The sequence below is a fragment of the Melospiza georgiana genome, chromosome 14 (genome assembly GCF_028018845.1).
Source record: "Melospiza georgiana isolate bMelGeo1 chromosome 14, bMelGeo1.pri, whole genome shotgun sequence".
Lineage (NCBI taxonomy): Eukaryota > Metazoa > Chordata > Aves > Passeriformes > Passerellidae > Melospiza > Melospiza georgiana.
Window position 1 is genome coordinate 17,722,557 of NC_080443.1, and position 27,150 is coordinate 17,749,706.

At 39.5% G+C, this 27,150-nt stretch overlaps 1 protein-coding gene across 2 annotated transcripts in view; it reads left to right on the forward strand.

Moving 5' to 3' along the window:
• The window catches only part of CDH13 (cadherin 13), a 441,709-nt gene that overhangs the window by 286,342 nt on the left and 128,217 nt on the right, over window positions 1–27,150 (forward strand). For both annotated transcript variants that reach the window (XM_058034103.1, XM_058034102.1), the window contains exon 7: window positions 19,880–20,058. In XM_058034103.1, the coding sequence (XP_057890086.1) occupies window positions 19,880–20,058 (179 nt within the window). The remainder of the gene's footprint in view (window positions 1–19,879; window positions 20,059–27,150) is intronic.

A 27,150-nucleotide genomic window follows, 5' to 3' on the forward strand; every position in this document is an offset into this window, starting at 1 on the left:
AAACCTTCACTGAGAGGGGGAAAGGAAACCCAGAATCTGGCAGCAGCTGCTGCTGGCAGAGCAGGAGCTGCTCCCTCCCAGCACTGAGAGGCTGGAGGGCTCTTGTTGAGAGAGAAGTGCCTGGATCAGAGCTGGGCAGGGACAGCCTCGTGCTCAAACTCCCTCCTCTGCCTGGGTTTGGGCTCCAGGCCCATCTTCCCTGTGGCACAAACATGCAATCATCCAATGTGAAGCAGAAGCATTCAAGAATGATTTTCCTGCTGAGATCCCACCCCAGGAATGGTGGAACACAGAGGATGTTTTGTGCCTGGTTACAGCTGAAGGACAGGACACCTCTGGTTAAAGGTTTTGGTTTAAACTCCACTTTGTACACTCTTGTGATTGTCATGGCCCAAGCTTGTGAATAACTTCTGGGAAATGGTGTTGTTTACTCGTACAACAGAATTGAAGAGGCTCCCTTTGGAGCACCAATCCCTTCTGAAAGATGCCCTTGAATAAGAAATGGTGTACCCAAAAGCTTTTCCCTTTTCTCAAAGTTTTATTTTTCAGGCAGTGAGAACCAGTGCTGGATTTCTGCAGGGAACATTGGTTTGTTTGCTTTGGAATTCAATGGGAATTTCAGTTCCTGCGCATACTGCAGAGGCCTGTTGAGGTTCAGAGGTTCCTGGTCTTGTGCTCAGAGTTGTCCAGTGAACTGAAGAGCCCAAAGCTCTCTGGAATTGCCACCACTGTCACTGCCAGAGAAAGGGAGTTTTTAGTGGCACCAGCAGGCAAGGGAAGGTGTGGAGCACCACAAGAGCAATGAGGGGAAATCTGGATGTGGGGAGGCTCCTTTAGACAGGCTTTGCTCATCCCTTAGGCTGGGAATGTGTCTTTACACATTGCATCTTCATCTCCTTCCTCATTCCTGAAAGACCTTTACTGTAACTTTGACAGAGCTGAGAACCAAGTCCATTCCTCCTGGTTTTGAAAGGAAAGCTGCATCAGCCTTTTCTGTTGGTATTTCGGAACAAGCCTCATTTCTTATACATGCTTCTTGGAGCATTCTGTGTTACGTATACAGAAGAAGAATAGATTGTGTTACAGTTCTGTAATTAAAATGCAGCTGAAAATCATTGATCTGAAAAAAAATACCAGTACAGAGAACAAGAAACATTGCTCCTGGTTTCAAGTGGGAGCTGAGAATAAATCACAATTTGTTGTGTGCTGTGGGACTGGCACATTTCTAGCTAGTTTCAGGTTATTTATATATGCATTTGTAAATATATTTATGATCACTTCTGCATTCTGGAGAGAGTTGGAAGGAAAATCTTGACTCAGTGATAGAAAAAAAAGTTCTTGGAATTGCCTTTAAAAGGGAACATTAATGTTCCTTCATATTGTGTAATTTGTAGAGAGCAAGAAAGTAAAGGAATAATGATGGAGACTTGATCTAATTGGTTTTCTGATGCTCCCATTTCTGTGATTCATTTTAAGAACTCTTTCAAGCTTGTGTAGTTATGAAATAAATGGAACAAATTGGAAATGTGGAAACTAAATAAATAATGATCTGCCCATCATGTTAGTATTACTGCTGTCAGTAGTAGTAACATTTATTTAACAATTCTTCTGCATTAATGGGGATGTCTGTATAATAAAATGTGTAATAAAATCTAGCCCATCTTTGAAAGAACTTGATCCCATGTCAGAATGTCTGTTAAGTCATCCTCCATTCAGAGAAAGACTTTTACACTGCAGGAGAAGTGTCACTACCCTGGAAATATTTGTGTGGGCAGTACCTGGGAACCAGTTTGATCACTAATGTGGATTTAAATTTAGCACCTTAAATTTCCATGGTTACTTAATATTTGAAGAAGGTTGAAATCTGCTGAAGCAATATCCCTTCAGTGTATTCAAGGGCAGGGAAGATGATGACAACTTCACTTTATGTTGGTCTTGTGCTGATTTATTTTGATGTCTGTGTTTCCTTCTGAAACCTCTGCCTACCCTCTCTGCATGAGCTGTAAACAGCAAAATAATAACTTTTCATTTCAGGCAGCTCTCCAGCAGCACAATAAGGTTTCACTAAGCAGCTGTGCAGAACACCAGAGTGTGGTGGCTCATAAAGCTGTGACCCTGCATGGCCCTGGGTCCCACCACCATGAACTTCTGCATTTGCTCCTTTTCCTTGTGAGGAAACAACCCCTGAAAAGTATGCAAAAATAAATCACTTTGCCTTTCAGAATCACCAGGGATAATTTTCTTAAACTGTCTAAGTTCCCCCGCTCATATTTCTATTTCATTTCACATTTCTGCCTGTAGCAGAGGAGGGCTTGGCCACGAGCAGGAGAGCTCTCCTTGCTCCCTTCAGCCCTGCTCTTTTTTGGGTGATGCTGCAGCTGGGGGAGCACTGAACCTCCGTGGATTTTTTCCTGAATCTTTTCCTGTGCTGCTGCCATCCCAAGGATTCTTGAATGGATTCTTGAATATCCCAAACCTGGACCTCACATCATTGGGCAGGAGCCAGGTGGGAAGGAATTTTGGGAAGCAGGACAATTAGGGCAGGAATTTCTGGGATTTGGGAAACAATTTGGAACAATTAGGGCAGGAGTTTCTGGGATTTGGGAACTGGGACAATTAGGGCAGGAATTTCTGGGATTTGAGAATTGGGACAATTGTTTCTTTCTCCAAGCAGCAGCTGACCGAACAAGAGGACACAGTCTCAAGCTGCATCACGGGACATATAGATTGGATATTAGGGAAAAGTTTTTTACAGAAAGGTGATAAAGTTCTGGAATGGCTGCCTGGGGAGGTGGTGGAGTCCCCATCCCTGGGTGTGTTTAACAAAGCCTGGATGTGGCACTGGGTGCCAGGGCTGAGTTGAGGTGTTGGGGCAGGGTTGGACTCCATGATCTTGAAGGTCTCTGCTAAGGTGGTCATTCTGTGAATTTGGGCAGGATTTTCTGGGATTTGGGTAGCAGGAATTTCTAGGAATGTGTTTCACACTCTCACTGCTGCTCAGGTTGGAACTAATTGGCTGCCCACACCTTGGTTTGGCTTTTTTTTATTCCCATTCAAATTCTTCCTGCCTGTCCCTCCAAGGAGCCACAGCTTCAGCTGCTCTAAACAACATTTTCATGTGGTTTGTCATAAACATGAGTATCCCCCTCTCAGGGAAGCTCTCCTTTGCTGTATTCCAGAGGCATAAATCTGTTCCTGATTATATGGATTCTGTTTAAAGGAAGGAATTAAATGGTTTTGTCTTGCGGCAGGATGCCAGGGATATTTGTACTGCAAATCCTTATTTTGTGATTTGAAAAAGTGTTTCATTACTGAGTGGAGAACTTTTTATACAGCCATAGGGAATTCACTGATCAGGAAAACATTCCGAAATATCATAAAGGAAAATTAGACTTGTAGGAGATTATGCAAATGAAGCTGTTTTCTTACAGAGGGAGAGGAATCTTTACATTTTCTATTGTTTAGGTTTTGTATGTTTGCCTACATGAAACAAATTGGGGAAATCAGATTTTTTTGTCTCTCAATTCCAGTGCTGGTTAGTTTTCTGTACTTACTTCTCTCTTACTGTATTTGAGAACTGAAACATTAAATTAAAATTTTGCTTATGATACTTCCTGAACATAAAAATCAATAGCTTACATTCTGTAAATATTTACAGCTGTTTGCCCCACAATTTGTGTATTTTTCAAATGTTCTAATTGAATAAGCCTGGGAAGGAATCAATACAAGCAGTTTGGTACATTAGGGCTGCAGAAATACCTCCTAGAGTAACAGATGTATTTATTGTAGTGTCACATTTCAGTTCCTAGGGATTTTTAAGAAACTATTTTCAGAGCAGGAGCAGAAATGAGCTTTTTTCCCTCTGTAATAGTTGTGGTGTAGTTGCCAACACTTGTAACTTTTTATTACCATTAATTACTTTTGATGTGTGCAGAAAAACATGAACAATATGAATATTATGTCTCCATTAATTACTTTTTAAAGAATTTATATATTTAATTACTGATCAGGTAAGAGTTCAGATTTCTGGAAGGGCATTGGCAGCTAAGAGATGATGCTGAGCTGTTTATTCCATAGGGGGCTCTTCCAGAATTATTTGAGTCAAGCTAAATCAATGTGGAAAATTCAGCAGGTGAATGTGTCGATGAAAAAACACCAAATTTGAAACACATATGCGCTGATATAAATTTAAAAGAACTTAATTTAAATCAATGTATTTTATAATATTTTCTATATCTATACATTTTTGTCTGTTATACCATGTATATGTGTATATTATACAGAAATTAACTCCATTGCATGAATACAAAATAAAATTACGTCAAAGAAAAATACACAGACACTCACAATTACACATATATTAAAATATTTCTCTTTGCTTCAGAGCAGTACATTTCAATAGATCTCAGCTTTAAGAATGTGCTGCCAGCTCTTAAAGCATTCATTTGCTTTTATAAGCCTGTAATGCTCCTGAGCTATTATTCAGAGTCATCCCAGCTTGTCATCCCTTCCAAACTTGTCAGAAATTATTTCCAGTATTGCACAGGCTCCACATGCAGTAACCAGAACAGAAGATGAAACGAAAATGCTTTATAAAGTTTGCGCAGAAAATTGAAACTCATCATTTATACTCTGTTTCCATGTGAGTGCCTTATAAATGGTTAACTAGTTTTTGAATAAATCTGTCATAAATGTTTAATTGAGGGGCACTGGGTTGATTTTAATTATGGCTTATAAACATCTGTAGCATGGGTAATTTATAATGCAATTTGTGGATTTGTACATAGATCTCACTGCTGTAGGAAGAGGCACAAAAACAGAGAATGAGAAATGTTCTTTTTGTGTTAATTTATTTCCAATTCCTGGGCACTGGGGCCACTTTGCAACATTCCCACTCAAATCCTGGTGGAGCAACACCCTCATGATGTCTCACAGACATTTTTATCCACTGCCCAGACCTTGGCAGATCAGTGAGCAAAGCTTTATTTAAAAAGAAGATTTTTGGAAGCCAACTGTAGCAGCCCATACAATTACATTGCATTATTCAGGATATCCCATTTTCCTGAGCTTGGGAATATTTTTGCTTGGAAGCAGCAGGAAATGTCTGTGTGTGGAGCTCCAGGGGCACACACAGGAGATTCCATGAGTGACACATCACAGAACATTCATCCATTTATTTCCTGTGGGTAAATGGGCTAAAACCCCTCAGAAATTTGCACAACCAGGTCCATCTGCAAGTGGGATGCTGCTGAATTTGCTAAATTGGATTAGAAATTCCAATGGTGCTTTGCTGCAGCTTCTACTGCCTCCTAATTCTGCAAAAGAATTATTTATGGACAAAATCTAAGCAGAAAATGGCAGCATTTCCCATTTTCTCCAGTACAGAACCCAGATGAGAAGAGTGCTTGTTGCAAAACTCTCATTCCCTGCCCCAGCACCCAGCAGGGAATTTTGGCCCAGGCTGCATTCCAGGCACCAGAGTGAAATATTCCTGCAGGATACATGCAGCTGAGTTATCCAGCTAACAACAGATTTGTGTTATGTTGCATGCCAAACATCACATTTTATATGTATTTTATAAATATATAAATATATTTGTCACGAATTTGTCATCTGTGACAAATAAATAAAATACTGGTTAGGAAATCACAGTGCTTCATGGTACAGGGAGCTGAGAGAATGGCAGGCTTACAAGGTACAAGTGTTTTATTTTTTAAAAAATAAATTATTTTAATAATTTTAAAAATAAAATTATTTCATTTTAATATTAAAAATTATATGGAACATTAGAGATTTTTCATAGATTTTTAGATCTGAAAGCATTCAGAAATTTCAAGTAAAACTTAGTCCTAATCCATGATCACTTCAAGGACAAAAGATATTCCTGGTATTAGATAGAGAGAGAGAGAGATAAATGCTTCTCTATAAAGTCTTAATATGCATTATTAAATATATTCTCTTTGGGGTTTATATGTATATTTTAATGCATTTAAAAAGTTACTAACCAGGGAAATCTGAAAAATTCAGAGAATATATACAGAAAAAATCACATTCCTGACATCTTTAAGATCAATTTCTTTAAGAGCATCATATCCCTACCTCAATTTTTTTCACAGTTTTATTGACACCTGTATTTCTGTGCTTTTAACAACATAACCAACTTGCCACCAGTTCTGTAGTTCTAGAAGTCAATGCTTGCATGGATAAACACAGCTGGATTTTTTTTCTTTACATTTTTAAGCTATGCTGGTATTCTGTGTGAGTGGGAAACTTCTAAAAATGTGCATTTTCTATTTGCTTTCTATTTCCCATTTGATTTAATTTGTAGTTGTTCTGTGCCAACAGACATATTCAGTTCAAAGAAATCGTTGTCAGATCTGCCTGTTGAGGCACAAAAAGTAAAATGTGAGAGAATCTTGGGAGAAATCTGCTGGGATTTCTATCCCTGGGTCACTTCTTAGGCGGAGTGGAAATCACAAACTCTTCTCTCCTTAAAGCAGCACGGTGGGGTAAAAAGCAAAGTGAACTCTCTGAACAAAAGAGTTTCCAGTTATTTAATGGATCTTCCTGGTAGTGCTCTAAAAATACAGAATAACTTCACTTGACATTGGTCCCTGCCACTGGAATGCCTCTTTCCTCTTGGGCTTTCCAGATCTGTCATGGATCTGTGATTTACGATAGAATTTTCCCAGTTTGACACATAATCCATAGGCACAGATCATTGTGGCTCATTTATAGCTGTCATAGGGGTTTTACTGTAGATAAACAGATATAAAATAATTCTAAGATATATAAGAAATATGTTCTATATATAATAATTATTTATTGTAATTATATTATAATAAATATAATAATATTATTATATATATATCTTTACCAAAATTATAATGTAAAGATATCAAATTTGATAAGTTTGTTTGCTTGGATTTTTCTTTTTTTTTCTACAGTCATTATTAAGTTTGGGATGGGGCTTGGAAGTCACTGCTCTTGCCAAAAGTCAAGGAATTTATATGGTGGGAATTCTGTGATCCCTGACCCTTTGTTTATATAAATACCATAATTTATTGATGATCTAATTAAGAAGTGTGTGGCAGGGGCAGGGATGGATATGAGCAGACACCTCAGAGACAAAAACTCTGACTCAATTCCTGACCTTGCTGATTGCTGGGGAGATTTACAGCTCACATCCCTAGAAAGTAGGATTTTATATAAGTTACTGGGAAAACAAACAAATAAATCACAGGGGTTTGAAGTCAAATATTTCTTACTTGATTATTTAACTGAAGTTTTGCATGGAAGAAATCCAGTCAAGCTCTCAGGGATTTGTACTCTGAAAGTTGATATCGTTTGGAATTTTCATTCTTCCAGACATTGAGTCAGGGCTCTACTCAAAATTACAAAAGAACTGAGGTTGAAGGAAACTCTGTGACTGTGTTTGACAAATGGTGTTTACACATTGCCTTTGAACTTTGTGGTATTTTGGTATTGACATTTTCAGCACTGGAAATTGTGAGGGCAAATGTCAGCAGGGAGCCCAAGGCAGGAGCACCTGTGTCTGCTCCCTTTGCCTTCCAGTTTCCCCCAAAAAGGGAAAGGGGATGGCTGGGATGGACCCTCACAGGGGCCAGAGCCACCTTCTCCCCAAGAGATGAGATTTCACTGAAGCTCTGAGCTGAAAATTTGAATTTTAATTGTGTTCAGGGTGAGAGTTGTGGAAAAGCACCCAGTGGAAAACTAGAAAATTGAAAATTGGAAATCTCTCTCTGAGTCTCCTTTCTCAGGATGATTTGCCACTGACTGATGCTTGTTTTCTTTTTGTCCAAGAAGGAATGTCTGCATTTATAAAGTATAAATGTACTTGAGCAAGCCTGTGACTTAATGACCCCCAATTTGCACAGAGCTCCACAAATCTTTATGATCTCTAAGTACCCAATTGCTGGCAGTGATATATCATGACCTGTTCTGTGTTTAATTATTAATTTTACATTAAGGAGTCTCATAGTCAATATTTATATGGTTTATGACACACAGAAGCTTTTCCATGCTCATATTTTCTTTGCAGGTACATACTGTAGCCCTTTCAGTGCTAAATCAATTACACACAGAGTTAAAATAACTTGATTTGTTGCTTAAGGTCCCTCCCCAACAAGATGCATCAATTCTAAGGGAATAAAAACAGGGATGTCTTGGGCTGCTTGTAATCCTTGCAGGGCTCCATTTTGCAGGGGTTGAGGCTGAAAAGTTGTGCAGAACAAAGATCCCTTCAGCCCTGAGCAGTTGTGAGATGGGGAGAGAAAGGGTTCTGGAGGTGCCAGAACAAAATTACTGGAGAAATATTTTATTCTAACCCTGCTTTCCACACCTGTAGTAATGTGCAGAATTAATGGGAGTGTGTCACATCTTTTAAGTGCCCTCTCAGAGTCAGATTTCACCCAGAATGAATCACTTCCAAAGGTGTTTTATCTCACCTTTCCTAAATTTTTATGTTAGAATGGGATGAACTGCATCCAAAATTGCCAGTGCCTCTTTAGTGACTATAAAAAAAGACTGGATGGATATCTGAGCCTAAAATGGTTGTAACTGAGTGAAAGTCATCCCACTTGCTGAACTGAGTGATTTAATCAATGACTTAATTCAGGAAAGAATATCAGGATCCCCACTGAAAATATCTATCACACACCCCAAATTGTATTCTTGTTACAAATATGGACAGTTTTGAAACCTGTGATTTATACAAGATAGTTTCAGAGGCCTGTATGAAAATCACAGAGCACACTCTTGCAGCATCTGAATCATTTATTAAATTCAGCTATCAGTGGCTTTAAAATATAATTTAACCAAGAAGATCATTTGAAGAAGGGCTGCAAGGATTTCTATGTGCAGATGCTTTAATCTCAAGATGGGGGAAAATGCAGAAAACAATTCCATTTTCTGACATTGCTCTTAGGGAATGAGCTGTGTGGAATGATTTAAAGGCTGCCCAGTTTGAAGTGCAGATTTCCAGAATAACTGAAGGTGTTTCTCCTTCCTCCTGTGAGCTCCTTTACAGTGGGCAGCTGTTCAATGGGTTCAGGAGGATGCAAGGGAGAAGAATGAATCCTTTTTAAGGATACCTTTCCAAGGCATGCCTTCTGATCCTCACTAAGGATTTGTTCCACGCTTACTTTGAGACCTTAAAATAAAATCTTCCACTTCTGTTTGTAGTTTTAATAGGAATTACTGCATCTGTGATATGATTTATCCAGAAAAGTGCAATGGACTTAATGCAATTCTCTGAATTAAGAACAGGGAGTAGTTGCCCAGTTTATTTATTGGGTCCAGCAGTGAAGTCCATTATGAAATATTGCTCAGGCAGGGTGAATTTAAATAAGTTCAACAGGGCAGACACTACAAGCCCAACCAAATAATTCATCCAGGATTTCAGCTGCAGAAGGGGGCGAAGAAAAACAAAACTCACCTAAAAAGATCCTGTATTGTGATGGAAACACTTATCCCTCAGATAAAAACCCTCAGATGTTTAATAGATCAAATGCCTGGGACTTGGTGATGAAATCAATACAGAGATGAAATAATACATCAGAATTAAGTGTGTGCTCTGTTCCTGCAGAGGAAGAGAGAAACCTTGTGAGATGATTTGCTCCTCATTAGGACATCTGATTCTCCTTTCATTAGCACTGCTTTTGTAATATTGAAGCACCCTCAGCCCATCTGGGTTAATTTTGGATTGCTGTAGGAGCTGAGAGCCCAGTGGCAGGCTCAGGTAACAGGGCTGGGTGTTTCACTTCTATTTCCACTTTATAATTTGAGATTAAAGCACACCAGTTCATATTAGTTAACAGGCAAAGAGTAACAATGAGAACTTCCCAGGTGCAGTAATTGCTGAAGTCTGTGGTGCTGTGCATTCATAATCCTACATCCTTATGAAAAATTGGATACTTGTGTAAATTGCTGGTAGCAAGAAGTGAAAGAGTTCAATGTAGAACAGGCACAAAAAACAAACAAACAAAAAACCAAGCAAAAAATCACCAAAAAAAAATCAGATCATCCTTTAGTTTTCTCTTTCATTTCACATATATTGAAGTGAGAAATTAGGGAGATAAAAAGGGAATAGGGGCAATTTAATACTGTGTATACCTAATACAGACCTTCAAAGTCAATCCTGTATTCCACAGCCTCACCTAAAATAAATCTTTGCTTTAGTAGTGCTGGGCTGAATTAGATCAACAGAAATTCTGGCCCACTGTCTCAAAAAGTGTTTCCAAATGGGGCAGATTGACCTTGCACTAATAGATCTTTTTAAAATGTAATATTATTGCTTTTTAATCAGGAAGGATGCCAGGGTACCTTACTTGGACATAGAAGAATAGTGCAAAATTATTTCTGTGAAGTAATGACATGGTTTTGATTAAAGCCCACTGAGACAGGGGAGTTTAATTGCTGCCTTTCTTATACTTGTAGGAAGTCAGTCAATTCCTTTACAAAATTTATGGCATGAGATCTTCCATCTGTGAGTGTGGCTCTGATCAAAAGATTATTGAAATCTGTGAAAATGTTTCCTTAGAAAAATATCTCCTTTCTGCTGTTGTTCTGGAACAAGTCTTAACGCAGAACATACACACAGAGTGCAGCCTGGGCTTCTCATTACTCATTTCTCACTCACTGTAATTTTTAGTGTTTTCTAAAAAATAGGCACTTAGTGTCCATACATCACAGTTTTATTTTGAGTTTTTTTCCCAATTTTGAATCATTTGTTGTTGGAATGAAATAAAAAATATTTTTCTCATTTTCATTATCAAGCATTGTTAGATTTTAATATCCTCCTGATTTAAACACACTGCTGCTCCCTCCCTACCAGTGCCCAAAGGTTCCTTCCCAAAGGACACTGCTGCTGTGAAGGGGCTGTGGGATAAATTATACCTGGACTGTTTGAGAACTGGGAATTGCAGTTTGATCTCCAAATTCAGAGTCTTTCCTGGCTTCATGGATGTGAACTTGGTGACCAGCAGAGTTTTGTTTAGTAAGGGCTAAGAGAAGGATCTGTGCTTGGTTCTGTTGCCATTCCTGTAAATATTCAAAATTCTAATTCTGCTCGGCTGGCCTGGAGGGAGACAAGGTAAAAGTGGCTTTGAAGTGAAAGATGGTCAGTTCCCTCCCAGAAGTTCAGAATGCAAATAATTGTCAATCTTTTTTACTAACCTAAATTAAGTCTCTGAAACCTCTATTTTATGTTCTACATTTATCTTGATTAAGAATGCTACCCTGCTTAGAGCCTGGGAGAAACTGGATATTAACTTCTTTTTTGGGGGAGAAACTAAAATGATTATTCTACTTTTCCTGGTTTATTTTTTGTCATGAAGTTTAGGGGAAGCTTTCTACCACATTCAAGAGGTAATTCCTCATGGGTATTTCTGGATATGAAAATTGCATCAGGTTATATTTATTTGTATGACTTTAAAAATTGCTGTCTGTTAACAATTTGCATTGAATGGCCAGAACCCCCTCAGAAAAAGAGGAAAGGGTAAAAAATGGGAAACTATTAAGAAAAAGGTAAAGAAAAGCTAAAAGAAAACATTTGGATTATAAAACAGAAATAAGTGCAGAATATATATTTTTAGTAAGCTCTCTGCTTACCCTTGACTATAAAGTTTGCATCTGCATTTAAACAGCTTGCATATGCCTGAAATCAAATTTGAATGATTGCAGGCAATTCCAATTTTACATGGGACCTGGGAAAACAGCACGGTGCATCATGTGAGCTGGGAGCATCTCTGACAAAAACCTTCAGCTGTCAGTGATGCCTGGTGAAGGCTGAGCTGGAACAGAGGCTGGACAGAGCTACAGAATAAAGCAGGGATTTATTAAAAGGATCTCCTCAATGGATCCACCTTGGGCAGCACAAGAGCCCAGCCAGGGCTGCACCCAGGATGAACCAAAATGGTCCCAAAATGAACCCAAGATGAACCAAAATGGCCCCAAAATGAACCCAAGATGAACCAAAATGGTCCCCAAATGAACCCAGGATGAACCAAAATGGTCCCAAAATGAGCCCAGGATGAACCAAAACGGTCCCAAAATGAACCCAGGATGACCCAAAATGGTCCCAAAATGCTCGAGCGCTCCCGGGGTCTCTCCCTGGGATCAGTTCTGCTCCATTGGCACCTTGCAGTTCATTGTCCCATTCCAGCTTTAGCCCCTGCAGTCCCACCCTGCTTGTTTTTCTCTCTCCAGCCCACGGTGTTTGTGCTCTGGGGCTGAGATTTGGATCATTTGTCCTTGGTGCCCAGCTGGAGCAGGAATTGTTTTGTGTCCCTGCCCTGTGCACAGAGCTCAGCATCCCCTGATGTGAGCCCAGACCCACACACTAAAGCAGCACAGAATGGGAAAAACAGAAAAGCCAAAACCTGGGGTATCATCAGGCAGTTCAGACCAAAGGGCTTAGTGGCTGGGCAGGGCACTTTGGGCAGGGATGTTGAGTTTTGGGTTTTTTACCTCTGCTGGTTTGATAAAAGCAGAGGGAGGAGCTCAGCACCCCCCAGTGGGCTGGAGCTCAGCTGGCATTGACCAAACTCCTTGTGGGATTTGGGCTGCCTTCCTGCAGAGCTGGCATCTGTGGTGATGAGTTACACAGGCACTCTGGAAATTTCTCCTTCTGACCTCTCAGCAAAGAATCTTGTGTATCTTCTTTGAGAATGCTCCTGCCTTGTTTTGACAGGGTTGATTTTCATGATATTTAAATGTCTCATCCAGCCTCTATTTGCTGTGATTTTCCTGGTTGATTTCTAGTGCTAGTCAAACTCCAGAGAGAACGTGGGCCCTTTGTGTTTGTCATGCCTGGGGCTGAATCTTGCTCTTTGTATGTTGAATAGATGTTCCTGCACTCATAAATCACTGCTCTGTCATGTTTGCCTGCTGTGAGATGCTCAGTGCATATCATCATTTCCATTAAACCATTTACTTCCAGAGAATGTGTTATATTGCTTTATGAATTATGGGATCTGACATATAAGATTGTGTTATGAATTGGCTCTTAGAATATTAGAACAGTGGGACATTTTATAGCTTATGGTCATGATCCAAGAAGTAATTCATGACTTTTCTTAATAAACTTGGCTGGTCAAAAGGGAAACACAAATGAGAGTATGACATTTTTACTGAGGGAGAATCCTGGTTAAGAAAAAATATTTGGTGATTTGCTTAAACCTGCAGCCTGTTGATATCTGAAGGAAGAATATTGGATTTGTCAGCTGCATCTTCATTGTCCTAAGTCCTCTTTTACTAAACTTGCAATTCCCAGTCTTTAAATGAGCAAGAATGAAGGATTCCCCTTGCCTGGGCAAGGAAGGATTGTTTGCTGAAGTGATGAGTGGAACTGGGGGAGTTGTTGAGGGGAAAGCTGAGCTGTTGCAGCTCTGGTTTTGTGATCCCTCTATAAGACATCATCTTATCCATTCAGGGGATGAACTTTTGGTTGGTACCAGATAGGAAATGAGACTTCATTGATTTTACTCCTCATGCAAATACCTGTTTCGTGCTATCTGTAGTCTATAAGACAAAAGTCTTCATGCATTTTTTTAATCTTTGTTTCCTTGTGTGTGGGAAGATGCACAGAGTCTGAAATGTTATCTTGTTTGGGGGTAATGAGTTTTGTACAACACAAAATCTGCGAAGGGGATCTGGTGTTCTAAAAGAATAAATTACATTTTTTACAGTTTCCTCTATCTGCACAGACAGAGGTAAATTTCAGTAGGAATATCTACCACAGAATGTCATAACCTGGTGTGCACAGACAAAAAACACAATTTGGGACTCCTTGGTGGGGCTAACAATTTTCCATATTTTCACCGCACAGTTTTACCCCAAAGATGAAAACCTCCACAGCACTGCAGACAAAATACAACACACCAAAGTAAGATCCATGTCACATAACTGCAGCTAATGCAAATTCCCTTACTGACACGCCATGGATCAATGTCTGGCCTGGAGCAGAGAGTACCTGAGAGCTCTTCACAATGTGACAGTGGCTGCAGTGTGGCTGGGGACAGGACTGTGGATAAGTCATGTTCCAAACATCCCAGGAGTGAATAATTCATTCTGCCAAAACAACTCTGCTGTTCCTGGGGAAAAAAGGTTAAATACCAGGATTGCTAAAGGTTGACCTGCCCATACATCATCTCTCTTCTGTCATAACATTCAGCTGGGAATGTCCCATTATTTCTTACTCAATTTATATTCTTCTGACTGCATTAGCTCTCTATAGATAGTAACAATTCTTGACAGTTCTTCATCTCTGCTTAATATTACTGAAGTTTCTTTTGTGTACTGGGAGAAGTTTGTTTATTATTCATTCCAGAGCTGACAGTTCAGCAGTTCACCCTTCCAGTCCTGCTGGCTGCAGTGCAGTGGCATTCCCAGGGCACTGCTCAGTGATGCCATCTAATCTAGAGTTTAAAAGAACCTGCCAGACATCTAAATAGAGAATTTAAATAGAGAACAGGGTAGAAAATTATTGCCCTGTACAAATATATGCTCAAAGCCTGAACTCAATGATTGTCACTAAATATCTTTATTGAGCAAGGCCTTGAAGTTTTTGGTGATACACATGATTGCAATTCAAACGCCCTTGACTGGAACCAAAATACACCTTTTTTCTTATATTTGTTTTGCTCCTCTGGGGCTTTTTGTCTGAAATTACAAAATGATAATCAAACATGTAATTAGTTATGATGAGAACATTATCAGGAGGGCTTCCTGCTTTGTTCCAGTTTCTGAAAGTTGAGCTCTAGGGATGTAGGTAACCCTCCTGATTTCTTCCTTCTCCATCCCATTTTTTACTCTTTGTAGTCCTTCTTGGGTTAAAATAGCTGTACTTCTGGAAAATGTAACATTGTGCAACTGATGCAACAATTGTGCAATCGTTATCATGTACAGAGACACAGCACAACTTGTGGAGAAGGTGGAAACACAACTCTTCAGTGCAGTTATTTAATTAGGAGAACAAGCCCTTCCCTTTCTGTAACACATGCAGAAAACATTTAATGTACTGAATTTACAGTGTAGAACCACAGAAAGAATGAAAATCACCTGGGAAAACTCCAGGGTGAAGTTCTTGAGCTCTGTAGTTCTCATAAAGTTCATTTTTTTTCAGTCCTTAAACTGGTTAATATTTTATTGTCGGCCTTCAGATTCAGTCTTCTCTTAAGGCTTTAGGCTTGAGACATTTGTTTGTATTTCACCAGGCTGGAGATGAGCCTCACTTCCACTCTACTCCAGTCCTTCTTTTAAACCCAGCAGCTGCATATAGTAAATAAATAAATAAATAAAAATTCAGAAGTAATGTTCTCTTGGCATCTTAGCAGAAAAAAGGGAAGGGAAGGGAAGGACAAAGGAAAGGACAAAGGAAAGGAAGAAGGAAAGGAAAAAGGAAAGGAGAAAGGAAAGGAAAGGAAAGGAAAGGAAAGGAAAGGAAAGGAAAGGAAAGGAAAGGAAAGGAAAGGAAAGGAAAGGAAAGGAAAGGAAAGGAAAGGAAAGGAAAGGAAAGGAAAGGAAAGGAAAGGAAAGGAAAGGAAAGGAAAGGAAAGGAAAGGAAAGGAAAGGAAAGGAAAGGAAAGGAAAGGAAAGGAAAGGAAAGGAAAGGAAAGGAAAGGGGGAAAGGAAAGAAGAGTGAGACAGATCATAGGAGTTTATTAACAAAATAACTCCAGAGATTTTCCCAAGAAATCCTCTGTTCCAACCACTCCAAAACCATGCATCTGTTAGATTTTACTTCTTGGTGCCAAAGGGGAGATTTTGCCAATATTTTCAAATAACCAACACATTGATAGCTGCATCCTCTGGAGCAATGGCCTGGGAGTGGGATCTGGGTGGTAGCAAGGAGAGAGGTGCAATGGGAGGTTCTGAGTGATTCTGGGATTTCTGAGTGATTCTGGGAATTCTGAGTGATTCTGGGAGTTCTGAGTGATTCTGCCCAGAAAGTGTGGCAAACAAACCCTGAATATTGAGACACACCAGGACACAAGTGCAGCTTTCCTGGGAGAGTTTCTTCCCTGGATCTCCGTGCGTCACTGGCACAAGGAAGAAGTTGCTGATTTTGCAGACATCCCTTCCCCAGCCTGATCAGTTTATATATATTGTTTAACATGATAATGTAGCAAGCTGTTGTTTTGTGGTTTGAAAGGCAGCTGCATTTGATTGATGCCAGGAATGGAAGTATTTGTAAAATGACACTGAATTAGACGCAGTCAGTTTATGGGCTTGGGGAAATGAATCTTTTATGAAGAATAAAAGTTTATGATGAGGGAGGAAACTGAAGAAGTGTATGTACATCTCTAATGAAGCTCTTTTGGACTGGATGTCTGTTGCAGAGCCTTTCAAAAATTACATTTGGGCCACTGTACTTTTAAGAAGGAGATCTCTCTATAAATATTATCCCTTCTGGTGGTCCAATCCCAATTTTGTGTTTGTTTGTGTTCCCTCTGTGGACACATTAATTTCTTCCCTGGAAATGTGGCCATTAGGCTTTTTCAAAGTAGTTAAAACATTCTAGGTTAATTTTTTAACTGCTGGATTAAAGCTCTAGTGATTTTTAAGGCATCAGCCACAAATATGAAGCACATGGGGTTCAGTTTTCTGTATTGATCTCCAAACAAAAACCAAACACAACCTCTACTAATACCTAACAACATCTAAAGACAACCCCACATTTTATGTGCATTTTTTACACATAATGAGAACTTGTGAGAATAGAATAACTTTAAAATTAAATTTAAATTCCACTTTGATGGTAGCCATGGATCAATGACACAAAACTTTTGAGAGAAGAAGCAGAGAAAAAAGATGTATCTAATTCTCTCCAGCTTTCCTCCTGGAAAATGCATCTCTATGCAAAATGGATGTAAAATTCTGCTCATCTGAGTTGCTGCAATTCTTATCTGTAGGCACCAAAGGAATGATTGCAGGGAACAAGATAATGTCTAGTGAGTTGAAAGGTTAAAGAACTGCAGCTGGCAAATCAGAGTCAGACTCAGCCATTGTGTTAAGCCAGTCCTATGCCAGGGTAATGAGGGATTAGGGGATTTACATCAGATCTTAAAATGTACATGTGCCTTCCACTGTTTTACCATCAGAAATATTTCAGTAGGACAACTGTATAAATGGGATTTTTAGTTGAATATGTATTGTAATAAGTTTCTAAATCTCTGCTGAACATCAACTCATCTAATAGATTTATAATAATAGCAACCTTGTATTCATCCAAAATGTTTTCTACTGTACTTGTGCTTTATTCAGGAAACCACTGTGTTCTGAAATCCATTTAATTTCACATGAACTTGGGCACTCTTAAAGATCCCTTAAAGATTTGCCTTAGTCCTTATTAATTTCACTGAAACCTTGTGATTTAGAGACCCTTGTGAAACATGTTATCTAACATTGATATTTAAAAATCTCAAAAATGTGATAAATTTCCAAAAACAGCACATTGGTTGAATCTTAATTCTTCAAAAAAGAAAGCAGTTCTTTTCTCTCTTTCCTTCTCAATCAGTCTCACACAAAGTGGGTGAAAATATCAGGGCTGGGATCATCTTGTAACACTGGAAAACATGGCATGGTATCCAGTGGTAAGCTTCTTTTTGAGCTGTCTGACCTTTAATCACTGCTGAATAAAACCAACATGCTGTCAGGTCTCTGCTATGTTTCTCAAGGGGGTAACTCTGCCCGAAGTAGCAATAAAATGAAACCTCTGAGAGCTGATATTCAAGGTCACTACAAGAAGAGGCAACACTGTACTCTGGGAACTGCAACAAAAAAAGGGAAAAAAGAAAAGAATAAATGTATCTAAACAAGGCAGTTGAGTTTGTTTAACAGTGAGCAGGCAGTTGTTATATCAGTCTATAACTGAGACTGGGCTTGTTTTTATTTTTACCACAATATTTCATTTTTATTTGATTTTTTAAATCCAAGACCTTCAGAAAGAAAACAAATTCCCTGTACATGAATGATACATATTTCTGTTATTGAGGCACTTGCAATCTAATGTCTCAGGCTCTTTCTGCATCAGGTTTTACTCTCTTGTAGTCATTTTGCCCCAGAAATCACTGTGAATACTGAAAAATGATCCTGTGGTCTTAGAGATCTATGAAAAAATGAAAATGCTTTATTTAAATTTATATATTTAATTCATATATTTAATATTGTATATATTAAATTTATATATTTAAATTATATATTTAAATGCTGTGTTTAAAATGTGTTGACTATGATAGTTTAAAATAATACTTGCCCAGTCTGTGGGGAAAAGAAAGGGTGAGTTCCCACATGGGAATTAATGGGAATTAACCTGTAACAGAGAATTCTGGCTCACTCTGACACTGAGTCACACAGGAGATAATGATGTCAGTGCAAAGTTACTTCAATGGAAGTGGTGTACATCATGGAATCTGATAAATTGCTTCAGTTGGGTTTTTAGGCCAAAGACTGGATCCCTTCTAAGATTTCTTACTTTATAGTTTGCTAATATCTCACATTAATCTGTTACTTAACATTGATCCACTACTGAAATGAATTTATTTATTTGATCATGGCTTTTTTGGTATTTGGTAGAATTTGGTATTTTTGTTATTTGGTAGAATCTCATTCTGTCTTCATCTCAATATTACCTGAAATATTTAATCTTGCTGTGACCATATATCATTAAGTAAGATTGCTTTTCAAACTAATGCTTACACTTAAAATTACAGATGAACTGATGAGGAAATCATTTTGGTCTAGGGGTGAGCATCTCCCAGTTCAGCCCAGGTGTCTCATTATGCCCTTTCTTTGTTTCTCATTGTACTGTACAAAGCTGATAAAATGCTGACAGAGTTTTGCTCTGGGCTGCCTGTCTTGGGGAGAGGACAGTCCTTGATCCAGGGATGCAGGATGTGCTCCCATCCTAAGCACGGGACTGGCAGCAGCTCAGGGCTCTCTCTGTTAACTGTGATCAAGAAACAAAGTGAGGTTTTCCCTCTGCACAGCATTTAGGAATCTGTGCAGGGAATTGTATTTCCCTTATTGCACTCTGCAGCAGAACTGTGTGCCCAGGGAATTTCCTGGCAGAGAAACCTTCAGCACTGGAGGGACAGTGGGGCAGTAGAGATGGGGGCTTGTTGGTGTTCATAAAATAAGCTCATAAAATTGTACAAATTGAAATTGGAACAATGCAGGCTTTAATAATTACAACATTTCTTATTGAAAGAAATGACATCAAACACAATTTGAACTGCAACACTCCACCATGCAATTAGAGACTTGTTATTTCAGTATTGTTGTTTTCATTGTAGCCACCTGTGGATTTTCTGCCTGCAGAATTAAAAGTGGAAGTGATACACCTGTAATTCATTCAGTGAAATGCAATTACTGTGGATGGCTTCAAAGCCCAGAGATACAGGGAATTTGTGTTAGAGCACATAAGTCTTCTATTGGCTGAGTAACAAGTACTCACTCTCTACAACTCCTGAAAGGTGGCTGTGCTTAGATGGGGTTGGGCTCTTTCTCCAGGCAGCACTGACAGAACCAGAGGACACAAGGGGAAACATAGGTTGGAAAAAGCTTTTCATGGAAGGAGTGATAAAGTTCTGGAATGTTCTGCCTGTGGAGGTGGTGGAATCCCCATCCCTGGGTGTGTTTATCAAAGCCTGGATGTGGCACTGGGTGCCAGGGTTTGGTTGAGGTGTTGGGGCTGGGTTGGACTCCATGAGCTTGAAGGTCTCTTCCATCCTAGTTAAAAAAACGAGCAAACAAACAAAAGTAAAGATAACATGAACAAAAATGGGACCTAACTAAGGTGGAAGCACTGAGTTTGAGACGGTTTTTGCTCAGTGCCTGCCGTGTGCCCTCTCCCCAGGAACCACGGTGATGCGCATGGCGGCGTTCGACGCCGACGACGCCAGCACGGACAACGCCCTGCTGCGCTACAACATCCTCAGGCAGACCCCCACCAAACCCTCCCCAAACATGTTCTACATCGACCCCGAGAAGGGAGACATCGTCACAGTGGTGTCCCCCGCGCTGCTGGACCGGGAGGTGGGTGACAACTTTCCTATCTCCAGTCTCACGTTTTAATGGTTGTGCCACTGATCTTCTTCTGGGTCGTGAAAAGAAGCTTTTGGTCTTGTTGTTTGGGGATTCAGATACTCACTTTTGAGAATGCTCATTTCTTCTAAGAGTTTTGTTTATTTCTTACTTGGACTTAAGTTCTAAGCTCTGATCAGTGTTTATAAATCTAGTAGTTCATAATTTCTGTGCAAGACATTTAGCGTTGTGTAGTGAGAAAGAAGACCTCAAGATTAAGTGGACTTCAACTTAGAGTTAGTATTGACACCCAGAGCTAGCTGTGCATATAGCTCACTCTGAGATTATTAGTTTAGTGCTCTATATCTTTCCTAGAATGTTTTTATGAGTGGACTTAATGAACTAATTCACTTGGTACCCCATAGCCAAAAAAAGAAAATACAAAAAGGGGTTGAGAAGGAACAGGTAATCCTCAGATGGCTTTAAGGTGAATTGCCACAGTGCCAAAATCCATGCTTATAACAGATCATTAATATTATGAGAGCATAAATTGATGGCAAAGAAGGCTTAGGTATGATCATTTCATGTTCAGAAGATAATAAAGTAGAGGCAATCTGTTAATCTAAAGGTTTAGATACCGGAATATATAAAATCTTGGCACCAGAGAGAGTTACTCTATAAATCACAGTTTCCTTTGATGAAGTAGCCCTGAGTGCTCTTAGATTCCTGGAGACATCCAAATTCTGTTCTTGCAGGATGTTTCAGGTGTGTGCTGAGTTGCTGAGCTTGTCTTCCAAGTTGACTAGACTCAGGATTGTCCAATGTTCCCAATATTCAGCCCATTATTTTTCATGTTACCAGATAATGCACTTCCTTTTCTGGGTGGGTAATTTCTTTCTACAGGCTTTTCCAACAGCAAACATTTCATGGGTAAATCAGTCACAGATACCAGAAACACAGTGGAGTAGAGCTAATGTCTGGGTCTGAATGCCTGTGTTTTTAAGTTTAAGAGATTCTAACTTTATTCATATTTGGGTGCCTGCTCACAGAATGATGCCCAAATTAAAGTTTACAAAATCCCTACCTTTTCTACCTTCAAGTTTCCCTTCCAAATTCATTGTTTCAGTTCAAACAGTTCAGCTTTTTACTGTTTTCTAAAGACAGTTTTAAGTATTTTTATTCCTCATAGATAACCATTCCCCAGATTAAACCAATTTACTCAAAATTAGAAAATCAATGGAAGGGAATGAACATGGCTGCTTTTCCCAGTGCCTTCCAAAGGTCACTGGTGATTCATGAAATAATGATGCTGCCTCCATGCAAGAAACCTGGCCTCAGTCAGATGGATGTTATGGCTGGATCTGAATTCCTCATGATTTTTAATAATCACCAATTTTACACCTTCAGTTTGAAGGTGACATGACAAGTTGGGATCTGTTGAAATTCCAGAGTAGTTTTTGTTGTTCCAAATCTGAGTGGTTTACTAACCAAAACATGTGGCTGTGTAGAATTTTAACACTAAAATTAAGTATTGTCTGCTGTTAAAATCCAGTCTCACTTTGTCTTGTCAGAGGCAAGGCTTTGGGAAAAAGGATGTTTATTTTTTCACAGTCATCTTTGTGGGTTCAGCCTCTTCCCTTTCCTGCCCATATGTCTTGAGTAGAAACTGGTGGTCAGGCCTCCATTGTCAGACCTGTGGAGTTGCCACTCATGGTCAAAGATGAATTACTTCTAGTTTTAACCATAATTGCAGCTTTTAGAGACAAGCAGTCTCAAGGTTTTTATTCTGAAAAAAAAATCTGGGTACCAATTTAATACTGATGCTATATAAATAACTCTTATGTAGCTGTGTGTGGCTCATGAAATTGAATTATTATAAGAAATTGTCTGTGTGAGGTGAGGACAGAGGAGAGTAAAATGTAGAGGAGGAAATATCTAAGTAGTTTAGGAGGAAGAAATGTCTGTCTGGATTCCTGCTTGGGGAATAAAGTGTCTGCACATCCCCAGGCTTGATAGAGTGGCTTTCTGGAAGGGCGTTGGGCTGGAGGGAGCCCCGTGTGCCATTCCTCTGCAGGTATTATTGCCTTTTTATTGGAGCCTGAGAAAATCCTAAATGTTTTGGCCCCTTGTCACAATCTCACAAAAAATGTGTTGTAGAAACATGGGAGGAAGAAGTGTTCTTTCCCCTGAAAGCCTTGCTAGAAGGTGTGAAACACAAGCTGGAGGTTGGGGACAAAGTCCTTGTGAAGGAGAATTTGTGGTCAGGAATGGTTTTATCTCAGCAATTCTTATCTTGCTGTTCTTGGCACCTCAGAGGACAATGTGCTGTAGCAGACACACAGAGGAAGCAGCAAACCCTCCCATCAGCTTTTCCACTGCTTGGAGAGGAGGTTGGATGTTGAGAGCAGCTCAGCTGATGCTGTTTGAGCTGGAATTGGAGCCAGCAGCGTTTGCAGGTGTAGCTCATGGAGGTGCACACAGCTTTGTATAGGGGTGGAGAAAAGTGAGATTGTGCTGGGGAATTCCACAGCCCAGACACTGCAAAATCTGGTCCTGGTGAGTCTGATTATTGGTGAATTCCAGTTCAACCTGCAGCTTCTCCGAGGCTTTACTGAAACCTTTAACTGGGTCAACAGCTGCTGTGATTGTAGGTGTGCTCTTTAAAGCTAAAGCAGCCCTAGACACCAATTAAGGAGCTGAATTAAAGTAAAGAATTCTCTAGGATGGACATGGAGAAAACTATTTTTCATCATTAATGTGATTGTGCACCAGAGGTTTATATGAACTCTTCCAGAGCATGTTAAAGCACTGACTAAAATTACTCCTATTTTCCATCTCTGTAGCATTTACCACTGCTTGGTCCTTGATGCTTTTGGGAAACTCTTCACTGCATTTAAGAAAAATTAGCTGAATATGGTTTGAGGGGTGGTTTTGGTCTCTTTTATTGGGTGTTTTTTTTTTGTTTTTTTATTTTATTTTAAGTATGATTTATTTCATGTTTCTGCATCAGAGGGAACAGGAGACTGGAGGTTTTGCCCAGTGGGGGAGACTGAGATGTGGACATGGAAAACATTTGGCAGGCTTTGCCCACCTGGAAATTCCAAATTTTTTCTTCATGCTTCAGCATTTTCAGAAAGGGAGCTATGCCATGGCTAGAAATTCTTGTTCCAGAGCAAAGTATCAAAATACAGGCATTTACATTAAAATTAAATAAAATTTGGACATCTAGACAGCTCAATTTTTAAATCAAATTATATAGATGGGCAATTCTTAATTTGCATTAGTAAAGATCTATATTAACAATATTAAGAGACAAAAATGAAATACTTTTATTTCTAAAGTATTATTGGGGAAAAAAGTTATTTCTAAGGAGATACTTTGAAAATAAATCAAATGTAAAAGGAGAAGGAACTGACTTGTTTCTGGTCAACTCCAACTGTGCATCTTAACTATGGAGGACCAACTCAATGTGAAAAGATTTTTTAAAAATTCCTATAAGTCTTCAATTTTATTTTTTTTCTGTGACTCTGATTTATTGAGTCTGTTTCTAAATGGAGAGTTTGGAGATGGGAATGCTCCCTGTTATGAACTGTCTGGGTGTTTGATGGGTCAGGGATGGGTGATGGAGTTGCTTTGGAGCTGTTTCCATATTGGAGTATCCCCTACAAAGAAATCCTTCTGTCCTTGTGCACAAAAAGTGCAGGAGCCCCCCAGTCTCCATCCAGCAGGATGTAGGGAATGCTTCCTGCCTCCAAGGAAAAGTCACCGTGAAGGATTTGTATTTATACACCAGCAGATTTTTTATTTATAATTTTTTTAGATGCAAAAATTGTTTCCAGAAGTGCATGATCCTGGGGGTTTAAAGCAAAACTCAGGTAATTTCTCACAGAACATCCATTTTCATTTTCAGAAGGCAGGTAAGGACACATTTTTGAAGATTAATGTGGGTTGTGCTTTTTTTCCTCTTGTGGGAGTTAGGCATCCTTGAATGTGTCAGTAATAAAGATTGAAGAGTGTTAGGGGGCAAATTATACCTCCAGGTATCTGTTGGAGAATGCATTTTGATTCATAAATTCAGAGGAGAAGGATGCCCTCCATCAAAATATATGGTCTAAATGACACAAAATAGAGCACAACAGGGAAGGAGGGTAAAAAAGCAAGAAAAACAGGAGGAGGGGAAGAAGTTGGAAGGAAACCTTGAGGAAATGTCCTAAATTTCAGGGATGGAGAGTCCAGCTCAAAGTGACACTTCCCTGCAGTGAGAGGAAAATAATGCTCCTCATGAAGTGAAGAAAACACTTGTGGTCTTGTAGAATGAGCTCTGAAATTTCCTCTGTGGGTCAGGATATGGATTTTCTGCTTGCCCACAATGCTGCTTTCCCTGTGTTACAGACCCCTGTGCTCTGTAGGAAAGCAACTGAGATTTGTATAAACTTCATGGCTAAAGTACTAAAGGAAAGCTGTCACCACAGTTGCTTAAGTGAAATATTTACTTCTCACAGTTTGAGAGGTAACCTGCTTTTGCTTTTGATAGGAACTGCTGTGCTTAATTTGAGTTCAGGTTAACAAATGGTTTGGGCTGTCTGCTGCACGCTGATCTGTGTGCTGGTGGTTTTAAACATCTCAAGAAATCCGGTTCAAGTGTTCTGTGGTTGTGAGAGACCCTGGGCTGGACTGGGGTGAGTGAAATGTGAGTTCTGCTGCGGGCTGACAAAAGCTCTGTGTTCTGTGAGCATTTGAACCAATCTTGATGCATCAATCTGCCATGGTTTCAATCATAAATACTTGTTCCTCTCTTTACGACTTGGGAAAATGAGGCTGAAAGCTTTTTGCCATGAACTGTGAGAAAGCTGGAGTTGCACCAGCTCCCACTGTTCATGTTTGTGTGGACTGCCCACAAAAAAAAGATGGTTTGGGGTCTGCAGCATCTCCCTGGTGAGGGAGCTGGGCCTGGTTACTCCAGAGAAGGGGAGGCTGAGAGGGAATCCCATCAATCTTTACAAATATTTCCAAGCTGGGTGCCAAGAGAATGGCCCCAGACCCTTTTTGAGGGTGTTCAGCTGCAGGACAAGGAGCAATTGCCATAGAATTAAACAGAACAAGTTGCACCTCAACACGAGGAATAATTTTCCCTGGAGGGGGCAGAGCCCTGGAGCAGCTGCCCAGGGAGGGTGTGGAGTCTCCTCTGGAGACATTCCAAACACACCTGGACAAGCAGCACCAAGTTTTTATTCTGAAAAAAAATCTGGGTACCAATTTAATATTGATGCTATATAAATAACTCATGTAGTTCTGTGTGGCTCATGAAATTGAATTATTATAAAAAATTGTCTGTGTGAGGTGGGGATAGAGGGGAATAAAACATGGAGGAGGAAATGTCTGAGTAGTTTAGGAGGAGGAAATGTCTGACTGCATTCCTGCTTGGGGAATAAAGTGTCTGCACATCCCCAGACTTGAATGTGTGGCTTTCTGGAAGGGTAATGGGCTGGAGGGAGCCCCATGTGCCACTCCTGGACACTTTTCTTATTGAATGAAACAACATTCCTGCCTTGGAGAGGCTTGGACTGGGTGATGTCCAGAGGTCCCAACTCTATTCTGACTCTGCAACAGCTGGCTGAGCCTCCCTCTTAACCAAAGGCAGTGGGATTTAAACCAAACCTACAGCCAAAATCAGAGTACAACACTCAGCCAGTGCTGGGTTTAAACCACACCTGCAGCAAAAATCAGAGTACAACACCCAGCCAGTGCCTCTTCTGGCTGGGAGGGATGCATGGCTGTACAATTTTCAAATCAGCAGCACACTGCTGGTGTGGAGCAGGGCAGAAATGTTCTTTACAGCGTGGAGCAGCTCTGCTGGCCTGAGTAAATCACAGGGCTCAGGTCCAAAGGGCTGAACTTCTATTTCTCAGTGGGAAATAGAAAAATCTCCTCCACTTGTGCATGTGGACACCACCCTTTTTATTCATATTTTCCCTTTTGGAGATAGGTGTCTTAGCAGTCAATATAGTTATTACCTACTCGATCTAAATGCAAATGCTGAACCAACAGTGCACTCTCATTTTTAATGAAAAGATATTAATCTTTTCAGCAAATGCATTCCACATTTGATCTTGGTATTAACCTCTAACATATTCATATTTACAGCAATTGTGGGAAAACATATACCTTGGAGCATATCAGCTCTAAGTTGGAATAATTGTATCATTTTGTCTTGTCTTCTCTGACAGAACTCCCACTTGCACACCTTTAACTTGTTTTGCTGTGTGGTAAATTCCAGAGCTGAACCTCAGTTTCTATGGTTTAAGGGGTTTTAGTAATAGATACAGCAATATCTCCTATTTCTTTCTGCTTAAAAAACAAGATAAACAAGGTATTCACCATTTCCCCATGGTTAATGCATTTCTTACATTCTGGTTTCTGATGCTTGTAAACATAAGCAGCAGAGGGTCTTGAGTCAGAGGAAAACTCATGGGCCTTTGGTGTCTTTTTAGAGGATACTCCATATCCCATTATACCTAAAATATTATAAATGGGGAGGAAAAAAATCTGCCAATTATAATGTTATTTATGAAAATATGGACAGGGATTGAAAGTGCTTCTTAGTGAAATGTAAAATCATATTTAAAATTTATTTTGTGATGAGCTTTTCAGTGTTTGAGCTTAAATGCCTGTAGTGAGGAAAAAAAAATCTTAGTTTACCAGTAAATCTTAGTTTGATTCCTATTATGTTTTTGATGAGATAGCTCATTTACCTGTTCTTGAATCTTGAAAGAAGCTGTGCAAAGGACAAATAAAAGTCAAAGTAATGTGTCAAAATATGAGCAGTATGATTCAGGTTACAAACAGGAAAAGCTCCTATTGAGAGAACATGAGAGGATATGTATGCTCATTACAAACACAAATCTGATCTGTTTGAAGCTACAGTGTCAGAATTCCTACAAATCCTTCATGATGTTGTTAGATAATTTCTAATTTCATTTAACACATAGCTTGGTAGTCTAAAGAAAGAAAGAGAGAAAGAAAGAAAGAAAATCCTTCCTTCTTCCTTCTCCTTCCTTCTCCTTCCTTCTCCTTCCTTCTCCTTCCTTCTCCTTCCTTCTCCTT